The following is an 18,632-nucleotide window of genomic DNA, read 5'->3' as shown; positions in this document are numbered from 1 at the left end:
GCAGCACTGGTTGCCCAGAGGACTCCCAAAGAGAGGGGAGAAGAGAGGAGACTGAGGGAACACTCCACAAGGGAGGGTGTTTGAAAAAGGGTGAGAGGCTGCCAGCTCTGCAGGCAAGGGATGACATAACTGGGCCCCTGAGCCCCACAGGGGTGCCGCAGAAAGAAGATAATCAAGGGAGCCGTGGACTCAAAAAAGTTGAAAACCTCTGCAATATATGAATTCAGTTCACAAATTCAAGCTCGACCACCAGCGTGATTCAAGAAATTTATTAAGTCATACATGCAAAACATACTGCTAAATTGCATTACCAAAAAGATCAATGTAAAAACTTCACAATCTTGCAAACTCCATTTATTTTTATTTTTATTTTGTTCTAGTAGTTGAAAGGTTGTAGCTCAATGTTGTGTTCTTGCCAGCATCTGGGATGTATGGAACATGGTTAGCACTAGGTTACAGAACCTCACATACCAACTGCCATTACTAGATCAATCAACAGGAGGCGAGGTCGAAAGGGCGATGTCAGCATTAGTAAAATTACAGCATCAGGTTACCTGGCAAATGGTGACATTAAAGGAAGGTGATTAAGGTGGTGTGAAATATAAAAAAGTACTGGAAGTGGTAAATCTGCTGAACATGATTTTTACATCAAGTCACCTGAAGACTAAAGGAAGCCTTTCAAAAAAGCATGTATACTATGATGACAGGAGAAGGGGGGGGGGAGAAACAGAAACAAGGCTATGCTTGAATATACCTAAACTACAAAAAAAATGCAAATATATCAGAAAGGTTTTAAAATACAAGTTATATTGCTCAGGAAGAAGATTCTACAATAAAGCATCTAGCAAGAACATGTGAGGGAATGACCAGTTCAAAATTGTAGCGAAATGAATGCGGCACTGGAAAATGCGAACAAGTGATCCATAAAAAAATACCAACCTTCCCCCTTCAGTTACTGCTTAGTTGCAACAGAGGGTTTCAGTTTACTAGTTTTATTAGACAAGAGAGAAATCCACTGAGTTTAACCAACTTGTGGACAATGTAGTGTAAATTGATCTTTACAGTGTCAAAATACTGTTGGGCAGTTTCCCTTGACCAATCCAGGCATCTTTCACCAATCAAAGCAATATACTGCTCTCAAGGAAGACAATACATTTCAAGGAAAAGTTTAAATCACAGTCCTTAACAAACAGGAAAACTTTTTTTTAATTTAAAAAAGGGAATCTGCTGTCAATTATTGCGGTAGTTCAGGCATGAAAGAAAGATACTAAGAACATCAGTTGGATGAGTGTATTAAACAGCAGCATTTTCCTACCAATAGGATATCGGAAGGGAAACCTATAAAGTTTTGCAATTCCTAATAAAACATTAGTATCTTTAAAGACACCTGTTTGCCTTTAAAAAAAACAAACAGCTTTCGTGCTCCATCTACAAAGCACAACAATACAACATAGATGAGCAGGTAATTTGGCAACACTCAGTTAATCTGAGCAAAGGGACATGGGAAAATAAGGCTTTATATAGGTTTGTCTTTTTTTAAAAAAAGGATATCTTTAGTAGAAGAAAAACAAAATCTAACTTTTTAAACAAAGGGGAAAGAGATAGTGATGATTGGTTCAAAATTTTTGATGTAAGAGAACTAATCTTTTTTAACAGAAGAACTTGGCATTGTTGTGAATGCTCCATTGTTCCAAGCAAAGCACAGAAGGTTCTGAGGAAGGGGCTGGGACTGGGGGCTGCATTAGAGTAGCAGACATTTTCTCTTCCTCTTCTTTACAGGAGGGGGGCAGAGAACTGCTCGAATAGCTTCGTCAAAGACTGTCTTGAGGCCTCGCTGTGTAAGTGCTGAGCATTCTAGGTATTTTACCGCACCTGCAGGAAAAAAAACCAGAACAAATCTGAGCTACTTAGAAATCCAAACACCCCAACCCCATAGAATAGCAAGTCAAAACGGAGGCTGAAGTCCGTCCCCCACCGAGACCCAAATTCCACAGCCCTTCAGCTGAATTTAGGTTCTACAATAACTATTAGGGCTCACACAGATAAATCAAAGCCCTACCAATCTCTTTTGCCATGGCAAGGCCTTGTGGGTAGGTGATGGGAGTCAGCTTCTTCTCCTTCAGCTTTTCAATGGTGTCTTTGTCATCTCGGAGGTCAAGTTTGGTTCCCACTAGGATGATGGGAGTGTTAGGGCAATGGTGTCGCACTTCTGGATACCACTGAAAGGAAAAAGGGGGCGATTAGCTTCTTTGCATATGCAGACAGAGCATGCATATTAAGAATATAAAACAAAAATACAGGTATTCGTTGGGTTGAAATTCACATCATTTCTCTGCAAGTATTAGGCATGACCAAATGTTGAGCCTCAAATGCATTGAACAAGCTTAAGAGCCGCCACCCCCTCTACTTCTAAGCTGAAGCCTCCAAAACAGAGCAGAACAGTTCCCAGGACCCAGCCTTTCCCTTTCGTCAGCTAGAACAGCTCTGAGACCCAATCCGCCAGTCAGGAATAGCTAGATTTATTTATAATGCACTTGATGTTTTCTAGGATGAAGCATAGATCCTGCCTGTAGCCTACAACCAGGCAGACATGATACAAAAGGAATGGAGGAGGGACTGGAAAAACAAAGAGGACTGGCACTGTTATTTATTTTATTTTTACAAAATAAATTTTACAGCACAAGCGATGTCCCACAGGGGGATAACAAAATAAGGACTCAGTTCAGGGAGAGAAGCCAAATGACAGTTGGTTCCAGCCAAACTGATGGGTGAGAGCTGTGTAGGTCTCTCTCTCATCCTGCTGCATCCAGGTAGAATGGCTACCCAGCAATTCTCTCAAAGGGTTTTTGTTCCAAAAGCCAGAAACACTCTGAGGAGGTAGTTGCATCGTCCAACAATCTTGACTAATAGTTTATTATAACTTACCCAAAATGAGGTTTGTCATAACCTTTCACATTTGATGTTAACACAAAATGGCAGGGGGGTGATACCAATTTTGTTTAAATAAATAATAAATATAATAATAATAATAATAATAATAATAATAATAATAATAATAATAATAATGGAACTACCAGCATTATTTTTGCAGATGAAAAAGTGACTATTGCATTCCAGTTGCCTTTCAAATGACAGCAGCCCAAAGTATCAAAATTTGGCATTCTGACACTTTGGGCATTCATATTTTACTTCCAAAAAATAGTTCTCAAATGCTGGAGAACTAATAACAAACAAAATCCAACCTCTTATGTTTAAAATAAGTTACGTATATTCAGCCTGAAATATTCCTTTTAGAAACGAACACTCTTTCAGTTTTAATTTGAAGACTTTATTAAAAACAAACAAAACAGAAAAACAAAACAAACCACTAATTTATTTTACTGCTGTAAAATAATGAAGGTTAAAAATTTGTGGGAAATCTCCCAAGGGAAGAAAAGACAAATGTTTTTCACTCACCTTTGCGCGGACATTTTCAAAGGATGCAGGACTCACAAGTGAAAAGCAAATTAAGAACACATCCTGAAAAACAGTATTTTAAGAATCTTAGTCTCTGGTGGTTACTTTCCAGGTATAATGAGTTTGCCATATAATCAGACTTCTAGTTCCACTCGTGGACATTTCCAGCTGCTAATGGACAGCAAGCTGAGCCAGCAGCACAGGAGCCCCAGAACCTCTTTTTTCTTTCCAGTTAAAGCTGCAATGCAATATTAAAACACAAGAAAATCCTGGAAGAACTTAGCAATCTGAATCCTAACCCTGTATCTCAGTTACCTTCTAACCTATTAATTTATGCACTCACATCATTTGGCTCACTACTTTAGGAATCTCCTGGGGAAATTGTTGCTGTTTCCTCTAATCCCAATAAGGTTGCTAATCTGGCCACAAACTGGAATTATAACATGCCTCTTTTAAGCTGCTTAGGAGCATAAAATTTAAATATGCTTTCCTAGAAGTACACCCCAGAGTTCATGAGGACGTACTTCCTAGCAAGTATATTTGAGGCTGCATCTTCAATTTTACTATTACTAACCCAGTTCTTCTCTTACAGACCAGGGGAAGTTGGTGGCTGGTGACTTACCTAGAACAGAGGCACTGCCTATTTCAAGAAACGGACAAGAGCAGCCATTTGTGTAATAGACCAACCCTGCCTCATTGCTCCAAGTGCTCTGAAATTCCTGGCACTCAAATTCAGGATAACATAACATCTTAGGATGCAGCAGTTAGTATACCTCGCCCTTAAGTAGGTCTCTGCTGATATAAGACTGCTACTCTTAGAAGCTAATGGGGACAGTTTTACACAAGCTAAAGTGGTGGTCAGCTGTAATTCATCCCCAGCAAGTCTCGAGCACCCAAGTTCCATTTGCAAGCTCCTGCTTAACTCTTCACATTGGGAAAGTCATATTTTCTGCTCTAGCCTCCTTCACACACCCTTCCAGTTTACCCCAAGTACAGGTAACAACTTGGCTACCAAAGAATCAGAGGCCCTTTGGAGTGTTAGTTGATTGGGTTGCAGCTCTAGGCTGTTAGGTCAGCACCTTGACACCTCCAGAGTTTAGCGCTTGCAACAATAATTATCCATGCAGCAGGACACCTGGTGAAGAGCAGTGCTGTAAACTCATGTGCTCCCATAGCCCCTCTGCAGCTCCTCCAGCTTGCCAGATACCGAAGTGCCTCTTGTCCTTTTCGCCTTCCACCAATCCCAGACACTCCGTGGTTTTCCCATTCAGGAAAAGGACTAGCTGAAGCCTTTTGAAGTAAATGTCCTTGGTACAATAAGAGTCTGGTCTGATGCGACAGCTGTGGTTTGTTAAATAACACGTTTACTTTTAAGAGAAGCAGAAATTCAAAGGATGTTTGGGACCGTAAGGTGGATAGGGACACCAAAATATGGGGAGCCAGTATTATGGCAGCAGGAGAAGCAGCAAAAGAAGATGAAAGAGCTTGGAGCATAATGGTTGAAAGTTTTACATACGCAGAACGGTTGACGTTTCACCCTGGGAGTTAATTCCTTACCATTCGTTCCTTCAACCTAGTAATAGCATGAAACAATTTAAGATTAGGAGAGACTTAAAAGAAAAATAAGCCCTTTGCTCATCATTTTCCACTCCTATAAGGTCAACATAATACAGTCCTCATGGGGATGTACTATGTCAGAATTGGATGTGAGCGAACTTGTGAAATCTTCCTCTATATAAAAATCAACAATCTCTCCTTTACCTGAAGGAAGTTGGTTTTTCGGAAGTGTTCTAAGCTGAGTTCTTTTCTATATGTGAAGAGGTTGAGTTTTTTAAAAAAATGTTTTTTATTGATTTTCAGGGGAGTTAATTTTTGGATGCAGAGAAGCCTTTGGGCATGCCCCCCACAGATACATGTTTTCTGAGCTGGGGCACTGCCAGGAATGATCGCCTTTGCAGGTCAACTGAACATGTAATTCCAAGTGCAACAACATTAAGCATGCTATACTTGGAAGTTAATTTCTAATGAAATCATGGGCCCCCAATAAGGATATTTATAATTTATTTTAAAATGGTGCATTTGCAGAACTTTCTAAGAAATCTGTCTTAATTGCAATAGGAAAGCTCTGCCAATTGCTAGAGGCACACGATGTTATAGGCTTCATCACATTTGGCCCAAAGCATTGCAATGCCCTTCCTTGAACTTCCAAGTATGTATTTGCATGAGCATGTCTGGAAAGTAGCTAAATATTTTGGTTTCAAAGCACAGAAAGGTGATTTAGGTTTGAAATATCCAAGTCTTTTGGCAACTTTATCCATGGAAAGATGATTTGTTCTCTAGGTGCTACAGCACTTAATTCACCTTTAATTTGCATCTGGCCTATTGACAGAGGAGAACAAGCCAGCAAATCCAAGTAGGACAGACACTTGGACACTACAGTCACTGATCTATTTTCATCAAGGCTTAACACAGTAACTCAGCTGCACGTTTGAGGTGTGCTTCTTCCTCATGATTTTGTGGTTGCCCCAGATGAGTCACTCTGCACTCTGGAGTCTCTCTTGGAACAAAGAACCCCTTTTTGTTTTCCTTCTGGCTTTTCCGGCAGCTCTCTTGGAAGCAGCAATATAGCCAATGAGAATGTATTGCCAGCCCCTTAGTCTCAAGCCCTGAAAAGAAAAGGCCCTATTTTGCTGTTTCACAGAGCACATGAGCAGATACAAGGAACAAAATCTGATTTTTTCAGAAATGTAAAGTAGTTCATGAACCAAGCTGGGAAAGGTCACAGTACTAAGAGCTTGGCATTTTTTTTTTTACTTTCTTGGATGGCAAGAGTTAATTTTTTGCATTAAATGAAAGCACTAGGGAAAAGCTCTGCTCCCTTTCTCTGAAGTCCGTGAACCATTATCTATTCATTTTAAAAGCTGTTCTTATGACTTGAGAAGTCTCTGTTTGAATTTCTGCTGAGCCATAAGGAGCAGAGGGTCTGCTTGCTCAACTTGTGTTCCACAATCAGTGACAATTCCACAGCATGAATGAGATGAAGAAAAGAGACTTTCAGTCTATGCACAGGGCAAAACTGTAAACCAAAAAACAATTGGGAAGAAATTCAGTGAACCACTGTAGGTTTGGCCATTACTGAAGATTTAGGGGAAATTATTTGCTTCCTGTCTTAACAGAGAGCAATATGTTCCATTCAGAGCTGCAAGATTTGCTGGAGCTGCAGAGAACGCAAGTTCAAAATTTAATGCAGCAAATGTGGTTACCCATCAAAATGTCCCTATGTATTGGGATGTGTTTACAAACAGATTACTTATATACACCCTGTTCTGTTGCTTGTTTGCTTTTATTATGGGTGTGGTTTTATTTAATTTTTGATTTTATCTATGTGCAATAAAGTTTTGTTATAACCCAATTCATTAAACAATAAATTCTTCACTTGAAACCAAACCAATCTTAACCTATCATATAAGAGAAAAACAAATGCTATCTAAGAACAAGGAATTAACCTTCGTAATTAGTATCTTTGGGGAAGTGGATTTTGGAAGAGCTGAGATACAGTAGTCGCTCATCATTCATTCTGTACTCCCTGCCCCCAACAGCAGGAACGGACAAATGGCAGCACAAGAGCAATTCAGAAGGCAACATGCAAGGAGGCTGCCAATATATTGCCCAGTGCTGCCAATATATTTTGCCCCTACTACTGCCATCCAGATCTACTCATTTCAGAGTTATAACCTTGCTCACATTTTCATTTACCGTAAATGAGCCCCTGTGTCACAATTCATCTCTTGCCCTCCAGTGAAAAGCTGAACATCAGTGCTTAGCGATGATAGTGTCAGACTGTGCCTGAACAGCAAGAATGAACAAAGGCTGCTTTTTAGCCGGGTTGCTGACCTCCCATCAAGGGCCTTGCTGATGAAACTATTTTGTACCCTAGATTATTTAACAGTGGCGTTGTTCTGGAATATTCTAAGCACAGCACAGATTCACTGTAACTATTTCGGCAGTGCCGTTCAGCCTTGAGATCCAATGGACGCTGTGCTAAATCAGAAACTTGAACAACAAGCTCAGCCAAAGGAAGGAATGGATTGTTCTGGGGGGAAACTACTAATGCAGTCTCAAATTCCATTCTAAAAAAAATGGGAGCAGCAGAGCAACACAAGACGAGCAAGCATGTTAAAAATGTAACGTTAGCAACAGTGGTTAAATAGCAGTAAGGAGGCAGAAAGCTTTTGCATTAAGGAGTTTGCAATTACAGAACCTGCTTATTAAGGATTAGAGATTTTGACACCCACCGGAAGCTCACCTTCACGAGCCCCATAGAAACAAATGAGTCATCATGCAGAAGTAAAAGCTTATGCACAAGAGTTACATCAGGACGGCTTCAGACATGGTAATGCTGCACAGCCAAGTAAAGATGAAGTTACTTTCATGTTTGGCTGGCAGCACGAGATCATGTCTGAAAAGAATCTGTGAAAGAAATTTGTACAGGCATGTTGTTGTCCAGACATGATGATCCGGTATCACCTGCTCAACTGGCTGTGCAAGACATTACACCTGAAAATGCTCTTGATGTGAACTTACACAAGAGGCGTTTCCAGGAGCTCAGTCAGATTTCTTCAGCTGCCAGTGTCTAACACAGCTGGCTTGGGATTGCAGCGGTAAATTAGAACTGGTCGGAAAGTTACCAAGAGACAGACACCAATTAATGGGAAGAGTTTGCTCAACAATTGTTCTTTTGAACTCTGCTTCTCACATAGCTGCTACTAGCCCCTGCTTAGACTAGCAAGGATTAATGCAGGCTTCACCATAGTCCCTGTGCAGTTTGTTAAGTGTCTTGGCATGTTGGTTCAGCATATTTTACACTCAAAGTGAAAGTATCCTTAATCTTCTGCAAGCCTGCAATTAGACACACACACACACACACACACACACACACACACACACACGTCAAATCATCCACTATAAAAGCTTACTGTCTGTGGGTAAGATAACGGGCGTAGTCTGTCATAGTCCTCTTGTCCAGCTGTATCCCACAAGCCCAGATTGACTGGCTTTCCATCAACCATCACATTGGCAGAATAATTGTCGAAGCTACGGAGTGAGGGGGGAAAGTTAGTGTATTTTCTTTAAACCCTATCCCTCTGTGCATCACACTGCTGTCACTTTAGAGCAGGATTATCACCTAAAGGGATTTGCATGGCACCTTCTCCACTTAGTTTTAGGTGCCACGTATGTTTATTTCACATATATAAAACACTTTAAAATGTTTTGTCACATGAGGCTTAATCCACTAGGAACGACTCCTGAGCAAGTCTCATTACAGCAAATGGGATTTATGTAAGTCCATGACTTTGCTCTTCTACAGTCCTTATTTGCTTCAGTCAATGTAGCTTCCCCCAAATCCTATACCTTCATGCTTTTTAATATTGCATGAAAATAACTTTTTTCCAGATATGCTAGCTTTTCACAGGCAGGCAAGCATACCACTACTCCCTTGTTTGTAGACAGTAGGACTGAAATACTATTTAAAGGGTTGTTTCTCTGGTTACAAAGGACCAGACACATTTCCCATCAGCTATGCATATCCTCAGCCTCTGGCAAATACACCCTTTCAGACATATAATATGACTGAGGTAAACACACCTTTTCTTCTGACATATACATGACTTTTAGACATGTAACATGCACAGCTAGGAGCCAACTAATTCAAAGTACACGGGTGTCACAGACTGCTGCTTACAAGGTTTGAACAATTAGCTGTGTGTTTATGGCTGTGAACCAGTGGTCAGAGATGCAAGTCCAACTCATGATCAGCTACCAAGCTCATTGGGTGTCCTTGGATACAATTTCCTTCAGCTCAACCTATCTCACTTCACTATTGTAAAAAGAGGCAAGTCAAGTGCTCTACAGCCCTTTGGACATGAAAAAGTGCTAAAGATACAAAAGGAAATACTTACACAGTGGGTATATATTCTCCAGGAAATGCATTGGTTGTATAACTGATGAGTAGGCATGTTTTACCTACAGCACTGTTAAGAGAGAAAGAAAAAGTCCTGATAAGAGCCCATTCACATGATAATCTTTATTTTCATAATATATAGGGGAAATGTGAAGAGCATTGTTTCATCTCTGGTTTAGACACTGAGATCCAGCTCCGAGGGCCTTCTGGTGGTTCCCTCAGAATGCAAAGTGAAGCTACAGGGAATTAGCTCCGAGGGCCTTCTCAGTATGGCGCCTGCCCTGTGGAACACCCTCCCATCAGATGTCAAGGAAATAAATATCTGACTTTTAGAAGACATCTGAAGGCAGCCCTGTTCAGGGAAGTTTTTAATGTTTGATGTTTTATTTTGCTTTTATATTTGTTGGAATCCACCCACAGTGGCTGGGGCAACCCAGTCAGATGGGTGGGGTACAAATAATAAAATCATCATCATCATCTCAACCTATCAAGTTTCTCCAGAATCGTTTTTGTGAAGCTGGTGTTGAGATCCCAATTTCACTAGTTCTTGATTAGAGAATGAATCTGTACCACCAGCATATGAAATTATCTTCCACGTTTGTCTCATTCAATCTTTGCTCTGTTAATCTTCCCATTACAGTTTATTCCCCTATTAAAATTGTCCATTATTGACATGTTCCTCCATCTTCAGCAGGGGTCGGCAAGGTTTACCTCGCCTGGGCCGGTTCACCGGTGCAGATTCATCTGTGGGCTGGATTGCGTGTGCGCGCCGGCACTGCGGAAGAAAGTCCCCGTGCTGCGCCAGTTTAGCACAGCGCACGGGGACTCACTGAGCGGGCGGCTCGGGGGCCAGTTGAATGACTCCCGTGGGTCGCTTGTGGCCCATGGGCCTTAGGTTGCCTACCCCGATCTTCAGCTTTCCAATTTCTTGCTATAACCTGTGCAGCTGCAGCTTAATGGCATTGTAAACATCTCTCTATATGGTATATCTGAATTTTGGCCATCAAATAATAGTTAACAAGCCTCATGTTGGGGAAGCAGATGTGTGTGCTCCATCCATGTACTTTCCCAAACATTATCACTTCTTCATACTTCACATGGCCAGGTAATCTTCAGGTAACATCTAGACCAGGAAACTATGGTTACCAGGTGTGGAAAAAGCCAAGATTTTAAACCACAATTTAAAGTTAGTTTAGGATTGTTGCTTGTTCTAAGCCTCTACGTTCTTGGTTTAAATGTAATTTAAGACTTATGGGGTTAATTTTGAGTCTTATTAAACCAATACAGTTGTACCTTGGTTTTCAAACAGCTTAGTTCTCTAACATTTTGGCTCCCGTTTTGGCAATGGTGCTATTTAATGGTGAATTTAAATTGTTAAACTGTCTTCTGAAATCCACTGGCTATTGCTCCTTCCTCCAATTTCTTCTAGCTTTGTTTCTTTAAAAACATCAGATTTGTAAGAAAGACGGAACATACACATCCTGCTAGATCAGACTAAAGGTCCTTCTAGTTCAGCAGTGTTCCCCTCAACAAGAGGGCTCTAGAAAGCCCTCAGGCAGAACATGAAAGCATTAACTCTATGCACTATTATCTCTCCCCCACCTGCAACTGGTATTCAGTGACATGCTAGCCCAGTTTGAACAACTTTTAAACTTTCAGAAGACAGTTTAACCATTTAAATTCAATACTAGAAGAACTTTTCAACTTGCAATCCCAGCTCCAGATCACAGTCTCTTCAGCTTTCTTAACTTGAGTGGTGAGGCAATTGCTTTGCAATTACTAGTGTTTGCAAAGTGCTCTGAAGATGAAAGTCACTGTGTAAGCACAAAGCATAATAGACATTTGTGGAGAAATCAGGCATTGCCAGGTGTGGTTATGTATCTTAGCACTCCTTGAATAGCCTGCTGCACACATTTCAAAGCTTGAAATATAGCAGACCTATCCAGACAATAGTTCACCTCAGAGCTGTATCCAAGAAAGATCCCTTGCCACAGGGCAAAGTATATCAATGGCGGGATCTCACCATTTCATTTATGTGAATGCAGAATCTCAGGTATCATTCTCTGAGATCAGAGAGATGCCACATTAAAGTAGTCTCTGGTTTATTTATTAATTTCTCCCCACAACAGCAAAGAATCTGGAAGGGGCAGTCGGGAAAGAGCACGTATGCAACGCTAAGAGTGAAGTAGTACCTGAGCTGGTCCAGCGCCTTGAGACCAATGCCAGTAAGGTAGCATATATTCACACACAAATGTGCACAAATTTGATTTCAGCTAAGACAGTACCACACAGCACACATATATTTCAGGGTTAGGGAGTGTGGCAGAAAAGCCTGAATTTTATTATCAAGAAAACACAAGAATCTGAATGCATAATAGTTGATCTGCATGTCATATTAAACCAGTTTATTTTAAACCATGGCTTAATTTGAAGAAGCAGCACAAAACCACTCAAGCACATTTTGGAAAGAAGTGGTGAAAGATTTCAAGTCTAGCACAGAAGGATCAAGAGCTGCCTCTGCCATGACTCTAAAAGCACATCAGGCAATTCCACTAAAACTATTAAGGAGATGGCAACAAGAACAAACAGGTCCCACCGGCCTCAGCTCTGCAGTTCTTCAATTCTAGGCTTCCTGCCTTCTCAGTTTGCTGGCTCTTTGCCCTATGAATCATTTCTGCACAGATATTCCGCTCCAAAATGAAGGTTTCATCTCCTTAGACTTCGTAATGATTCACTCAATTCAAGTACTGTACATGTAAAGCTTTGAATAGTCTCAGTAAACCCAACTCCTCTCTATGGAAAAATGTAAGTGCTAGATGTGCAACTTTTTAAAGCATAGAATTAAGTCAGAAAGTTGTAAGTTAGGTGAGCATTGTTTCAGCTATGCTCTGCCTGACCTACTTGCACTAACCAAATTAATAATTTGATGGCATGATTAGAAAGTTTTAAATAAATATAGCATTTCCTTCCTACTCTGCAATAACTTTCTAGTTTTGTTTTAAAAAATATTCCCCAGATTTAAAAACAAAACAAAACTTTTACATGCACTTTTTATTACTATATGGTTTATTCAAATACCCTTAAGTGAACTGTGTTGTGTGTCACAAGTTAGACCTAAAACAAAATATTTCACTATAAAATATTAGCCTCTTGATAGTAATATTATTATAACAAGATGTTTCTGCATGGGTTACATACATCAAGTCATTTTTTCCCCAATGAGCCAATGGATGGTATGAAAAAGGTTTGACTATGGCACAGTATGGTAAATTGGTGGGAATATACAGCTTCCTGAAAATTTCACTTTCATATTTAAGTTGTAAGCTCTTATTGTTGGAGAATAGTGCCTCAGAACTAGAAAAAGAAAAAGAAATGGAACTTCTGGTGTCAGTAATCAGGATTTCTGCATACTCTCCTAACTACTCCTATCCAAATCCACCCATCTTTCCACACCATCCCAATTCTCACCAAGAAACTGTTACATGCCTATACCTACATTCAAAATGAATAACCTATTCAAAAGGAATAGACCAAACAGGAAGGGAGGAGTAGCAGCAGCATTCTAGGCAAAGGAAATGTACACTTGTGAAGAGATCCATGACTTGGAACATGGAAGGCAAATTGAGAATATATAGGCAAAAATCATAGGAGAGGGAAACAACAGTGGCCTTACTGTGTCTGCTATAGGCCTTCAAGCCAGACTGAAGACTTGGATGATGCTTTTCTATAGCAGATTACCAAACATTAAAAAATGAGAGATACAGTAGTCATGGGAGACTTCAACTACCCTGACATCTGTTGGGATTAAAACTCGGCCAAGAATGTTAAGTCCACCAAATTTCTCCATTTCCTCAATGACCATTTCATTTCCCAGAAGGTGGAAGAAGCAACAAGGGGGTCATCTATCTTGGACCTATTCCTCACCAACAGGGAGGAACTGATTGATAAAGTGGAAGTACAAGGAACACTGGAGGATGTGATTATGTCCTCTTGGATTTCATGATACAGAGGAAAGGGAAAGCAGAGTATAGTTGGGCATGCATTCTGGAATTTAAGAAGGCCAATTTCAAAAAGCTTAAGAAACTACTGGTTGATATCTCATGGTCAGAAATACTCAAAGAGGAGTCCAAGATGCGAGTTTCTTAAAGATGCAATACTGAATGCAGAAATGCTGACAATTCCAACAAGAAAAAAAAGCGGGAGGCATCTAAAAAAACTGGTGTAGCTACATAAGGGGCATACAGATGAGCTGAGATTTCAGAAGGGCATGCATAAGAAATGAAAGAAAGGGGAAATATCATTAAGGAGGAGTATACATGAGTAACCAACAGTTGGGGGAGGTCAGGTGGCCAAAGTTCAGAATGTGCTCAGGCTTGCAAGAGAAGTTAAAAATAATACTAAAGGTTTCTCTGTCTATGTTCAAAGGAAGAGGCATAACAAGCAAGTAGAGATCCTATGCATGGAGAAGACAGAGAAATGCTGTTGTGTGGTAGTGGAATTGTAGGTACGAGCCTAACCACCATAACACTATGCCTCGAACTCCCACCTCATCACACTGCTCCTAGACGATATGCATTGTTGATGGTACCAAAAGTCAACATGAGATCAAGGTGAATCAACAGGGTCATATTCCCCCAATACAGGTTATCAATCAGGGCAATCAAGGCTGTTTCAGTGCCAAAATCCAACCTAGAATGGGCCTAGATAATTCACATTCTCCAAGGATTACTGAAATGTATGAGCTTTGAAGCCTCAAAGTATATGCTAAGCATAGACAATATGTTAAGGAGTTTAACAATAAAGAGTAGTGTTTTGAAAACTGGAGTATGGCACCAATATTTTTATTGTAAACACCAAATTAAACATTTATCAACAATTTCTGCTAAAAATGTGATATTAACAATGTGTCACTTATGTGAATTGCATATTACTTCATGCTTATCAAAATAATAAATAAAAAGTGTTGCTGACAACGCACCCCCCCCCAATAGCAACTAGACATTCTGTTTTGGCGCCCACAACCCAGGTCCCAGAAGCCATTTGGCTCCCAGCTTTTCTATCTCAGTTTCTAACACGGGTTCCAAGTAATCTCCTCGGACAGGTAAAATGACTGGCTTACTATCAAGCTCAACTAATTACTGAGCTATCATCAATCTTTAGACTTTCAGCCCTCATACATAACTTTGAATTATATTTCATCCGTTATTTTACAAGAATCTTCAGATTTATTTGTAATCTGAAGACTGAACTACACATCATATTATATGGATATAGCAATGGCGATACACAGAGCTGTTATCTGTACTTCTCAGAGAAGCTACACAGATTTGTTGTAATGCTCAGTTATAAACACAGGATTTTTGTTTCTATTTGAAAAAAAAAATCTAATGGGATAAGACTAGTTTTGTTTTCCAGCTGGTCTCCAATGCTCCTCTGAGCTGACGTCTAGAAGAGGGGGGAAAGAGACACACAAATGATGGAAACTGCCTTGTCTCGATAATTGAAAAACACCAGAGTTGAAACACACATACATTTTAGCATAATCTTTATAACAGAAGCCATGTGTCACATCAGTTTGGAGAACAAAAAAGGGTTCGTCTGTGTGTGACACCTTTATGGAGCACTATCAATGCATAAACATATTTTCATACCTGTTGTGTGATGGAATAAGCAAACATTACTACTGTGTAATCCAATACTAGTAGGATCACCTAAATATATACACTTGTACCCAAGTTTCTGTAATCTACAATAACCAAGAGAAGCCTTATGTTTGACTAGGACTGTAGAAACTGGAGTTAAATCCCTATTCATCCAAGAAGCTCTCTCTCTCTCTCTATTCTACTCACAAGGCTGTTAGGGGTTGACTATAGAAGTAATAAATAAACACACAAACTGAAGTAGGCATAACTTCAATTGCAGAGAAGCTGAATGGTGGGAGACTCAGGACTCACAAAATAAAGTACCTCTTTACACAGCGCATTGTTAAAACTATGAAATTCACTACCACAAGTTGTGGAAAGTTAAAACCATCTGGTAATTTGAAGCCATCTTATGTTGGTGGCAAAGCAGAAAAGAGGAGACTAAGACTATCAATGGCTACTAGTCACAATGGCTATCTTCTATGTCTATGATCAGAAGAAGCATATTATCTGTATGCCAAGTTGCTGAGGAACAGCAGCAGCAGAGAGGGTTTCTGTCTGCATGTCCTGCTTATGGGCTTTCCAAAAGGCATCTGGTTCATCACCACAGGAAACAGAATACTGGCCTAGATAAGCCTTTGGGCTGATCCAGCAGGGCTCTTCTGCTCTTAGAGGGAAGAATAGGTTTATCTGTTTGTTTGTTTGTTTGTTTGTTTGTTTGTTTGTTTGTTTGTTATTGTTATTATTATTATTATTATTAAATTTATATACTGCCCTATACTCGGACTCAAGGCAGTTCACAATATAAAATTACAATATAAAAACACAATATAAAAACACAACAACCAAATAACCCTTTTTCTACAAGTTAATTTGTATCAAGTTAAACTTAGTGAAAAATTCAAAAAAATGTGTTGATCACTTTCCCCTCCATATGTATGTATGAAGGTTTTGGGAAAAGTGAAGACTTCAGAGACAGAAAGTTACTAGCTTAAGTCATTGTTATATAAATGCTTGTTTTTTTTACTTTACACCAAATTCATCCCAAGTGCTCCAAGCAAGCAACATGTCTTACTTCTGAGCAAACATTAGGAACAAGCCAATTCATTCAATGAGATTTACTACCTAGAAAATATACATGGTAGCACAGCCTTGAACAACTTATGAATGATTTTAGGAAGTGGGTTTTCTTTGTTAACCTCAAAACAAAGCAGAGGTTTGACACCAGTGCTACAGCAGGCAAAAAGCAATTCATGCAAAGCCCACAAGACTAGTTACAGATAGGTAGCCATGTTGGTCTGCCATAGTCAAAATAAAAAAATTCCTTCCAGTAGCACCTTAAAGACCAACTAAGTTAGTACTTGGTATGAGCTTTCGTGTGCATGCACACGAAAGCTCATACCAAGTACTAACTTAGTTGGTCTTTAAGGTCCCACAAGACTAGTCACTGAATTTTGGAAGCATAATTGTATCTAATGATTGCAATAAATCTATATCTCACTGGAATCTATATAACATTATTGCCTCAGTTCAAAACTTGCAAAGCCAGATGTTAAAGTCTCATTGTACATAAACATCTATTCAGAGATTACCTTCCTCTACCACAAAAGCAAATGCTGACCCCTTAAGTCTTGGAGCGCAGTTAATGCCAACACACCTCCCATGGAAGGAAACCCCTCCCTTTGTATAGGTACCTCTAGAACTGCTGGGTGCATTGTAGTCATTTCCCCTCTATGCCCAGCCCTCTCCTTACTGCTGGAGTTAGTGAATACATAAAGTTCTGTGGCACTTCTGTCTGTTCAACAGCAGATGGCTAGTGGCTGCTCTCAGCAGCAGTCACCCCAACATCAGGAAGCACCCTATGTTTCATCCTAGTAGAAGCAGCATTATCAGAGGGTGGGTGCTGAAATTCCTCAGGACTAACCACATACTACATGTTGAAAGAATACCTAATATTAGGAGCAGCTAGTAAAGGGGAGAAAGGAGAAGGGGAAAGCAACAGTCCAGGTCTGGCAGACTTGGGAGGCGATCCTATGCACTTCCTTGGGAGTAGCACAAGACTTCTGCAAGTTACGCACGCTCATTTATGAAACTAAGTTCGAAGGGGGGTTACCCTGAAGTAAAGATAGCCTTGCTGGACAAAATCACCCCACGCGCAAAGTCCTGCCCAGCTTGCATGGACAAACCGTGGCGACTAGTGCTACGACCCTCACAGTTCTTACAAGGGAGTAGAGGGACGCGGGTGGCGCTGTGGGTAAAAGCCTCAGCGCCTAGGGCTTGCCGATCGAAAGGTCGGCGGTTCAAATCCCCGCAGCGGGGTGCGCTCCCGTTGTTCAGTCCCAGCGCCTGCCAACCTAGCAGTTCGAAAGCACCCTCGGGTGCAAGTAGATAAATAGGTACCGCTTACTAGCGGGAAGGTAAACGGCGTTTCCGTGTGCGGCTCTGGCTCGCCAGAGCAGCGATGTCACGCTGGCCACGTGACCCGGAAGTGTCTCCGGACAGCGCTGGCCCCCGGCCTCTTGAGTGAGATGGGCGCACAAACCCCAGAGTCTGTCAAGACTGGCCCGTACGGGCAGGGGTACCTTTACCTTTACCTTTAAGGTCCTACTGAGCACTGTGGCAACATCTGGATTCTAGTTGTGTTTACTCAGAACTATATTGAAGAATTAAGAGACTGGCAGGGGGTGGGGAGGAGAGCCAAACTCCACATGGTCGGGTCCATGGAAGAGAGCGCCCCACCCCCACCCCACATAGCCAAAAGGCACAAAAAGGCAAGTGGAGATTAGGGTTTGGCACAAGACGCCCATTCTTCCTGGAGTGTGTATGTGTATGTATTGAAGGTTGGGGAACAGAAATGACTGCTATATTGGGGTGGGGGTGGGGCTGTGCTTATGCATGTATTTGGAGGCGCACAGGGAAAAAAAACCCAATTTCCGTGGGGTTCTTTGGGCATATTAAAAGTATATTCCCTTCTCATAATCCCAGAGATCCAGCATTGGACTCTGCTGCAAACCTTCCCCCTCCTGCGCCTCCTACACTCGGCAGGAAAAAGTCGCCCCCTCAGCCTGCGCTATCCAGGCCCGCCCGAGTCAGAATTCCCCCTTCTTCCTCCCGTTGCCGAGGCGGGGGGCTGGAGGCGAGGGTCCTGGCAACCCAAATATGCGAGAGGCCCGGACGGGAGAGGAGAAGGCTCTTATCCCGGGGGCAGGGTCCGCGGCGACTTACCCGTCTCCCACCACCACACACTTAATGGCCTGCATCGGGGCGGCTGCTGCTGCTTCGTCGTCGTCGCCGCCGGTTCCTGTTGCTCGCCGAGGAGCCCGCGAGGCGTCGTGGCGGGGAGGAGAGCGAGGAGGAAATCCCCAAAGGGCCTCGGCTCTTTCCCGTGGGAGGAGAGGAAGTTGACTGAGGGAAAACGGTCACGGCGCCGCCGGAGCAACGGCCACCACCCAAAGCGCGGGGCGGGCGAGCGGAGCCTGTGAGGAAACAGGAAGCGGCCGCTCCGCTCACATCCGGCCTCGCGGCCTCGCCCTCTTCCCTCCTCATCGGCGGGACCGTCTCGCTGGGCCTGG

At 41.6% G+C, this 18,632-nt stretch overlaps 1 protein-coding gene across 2 annotated transcripts; it reads right to left on the bottom strand.

Annotated features, from left to right (window-relative positions):
• Nucleotides 1-254: 254 nt before the first annotated feature.
• RAC1 (Rac family small GTPase 1) lies at nucleotides 255-18,629 on the bottom strand. 2 transcript variants are annotated; one of them, XM_082199935.1, is made up of 7 exons: nucleotides 18,286-18,629; nucleotides 9,417-9,488; nucleotides 8,433-8,550; nucleotides 4,973-5,029; nucleotides 3,457-3,519; nucleotides 2,060-2,219; nucleotides 255-1,872 (listed from the first exon to the last, which is right to left on the bottom strand). In XM_082199935.1, the coding sequence occupies exons 1-7, from the start codon at nucleotides 18,318-18,320 to the stop codon at nucleotides 1,742-1,744; spliced, it is 636 nt and encodes a 211-aa protein (XP_082056061.1). In that variant the 5' UTR covers nucleotides 18,321-18,629; the 3' UTR covers nucleotides 255-1,741. The 2 variants fall into 2 exon arrangements, with proteins under 2 accessions (XP_082056061.1, XP_082056062.1); XM_082199936.1 differs by lacking the exon at nucleotides 4,973-5,029 and having other exon boundaries at nucleotides 18,286-18,628.
• Nucleotides 18,630-18,632: the final 3 nt, after the last annotated feature.

The sequence above is a fragment of the Podarcis vaucheri genome, assembly GCF_965113315.1.
Source record: "Podarcis vaucheri genome assembly, chromosome: 14".
NCBI lineage: Eukaryota > Metazoa > Chordata > Lepidosauria > Squamata > Lacertidae > Podarcis > Podarcis vaucheri.
This window is presented reverse-complemented; position numbering and strand designations above follow the sequence as displayed.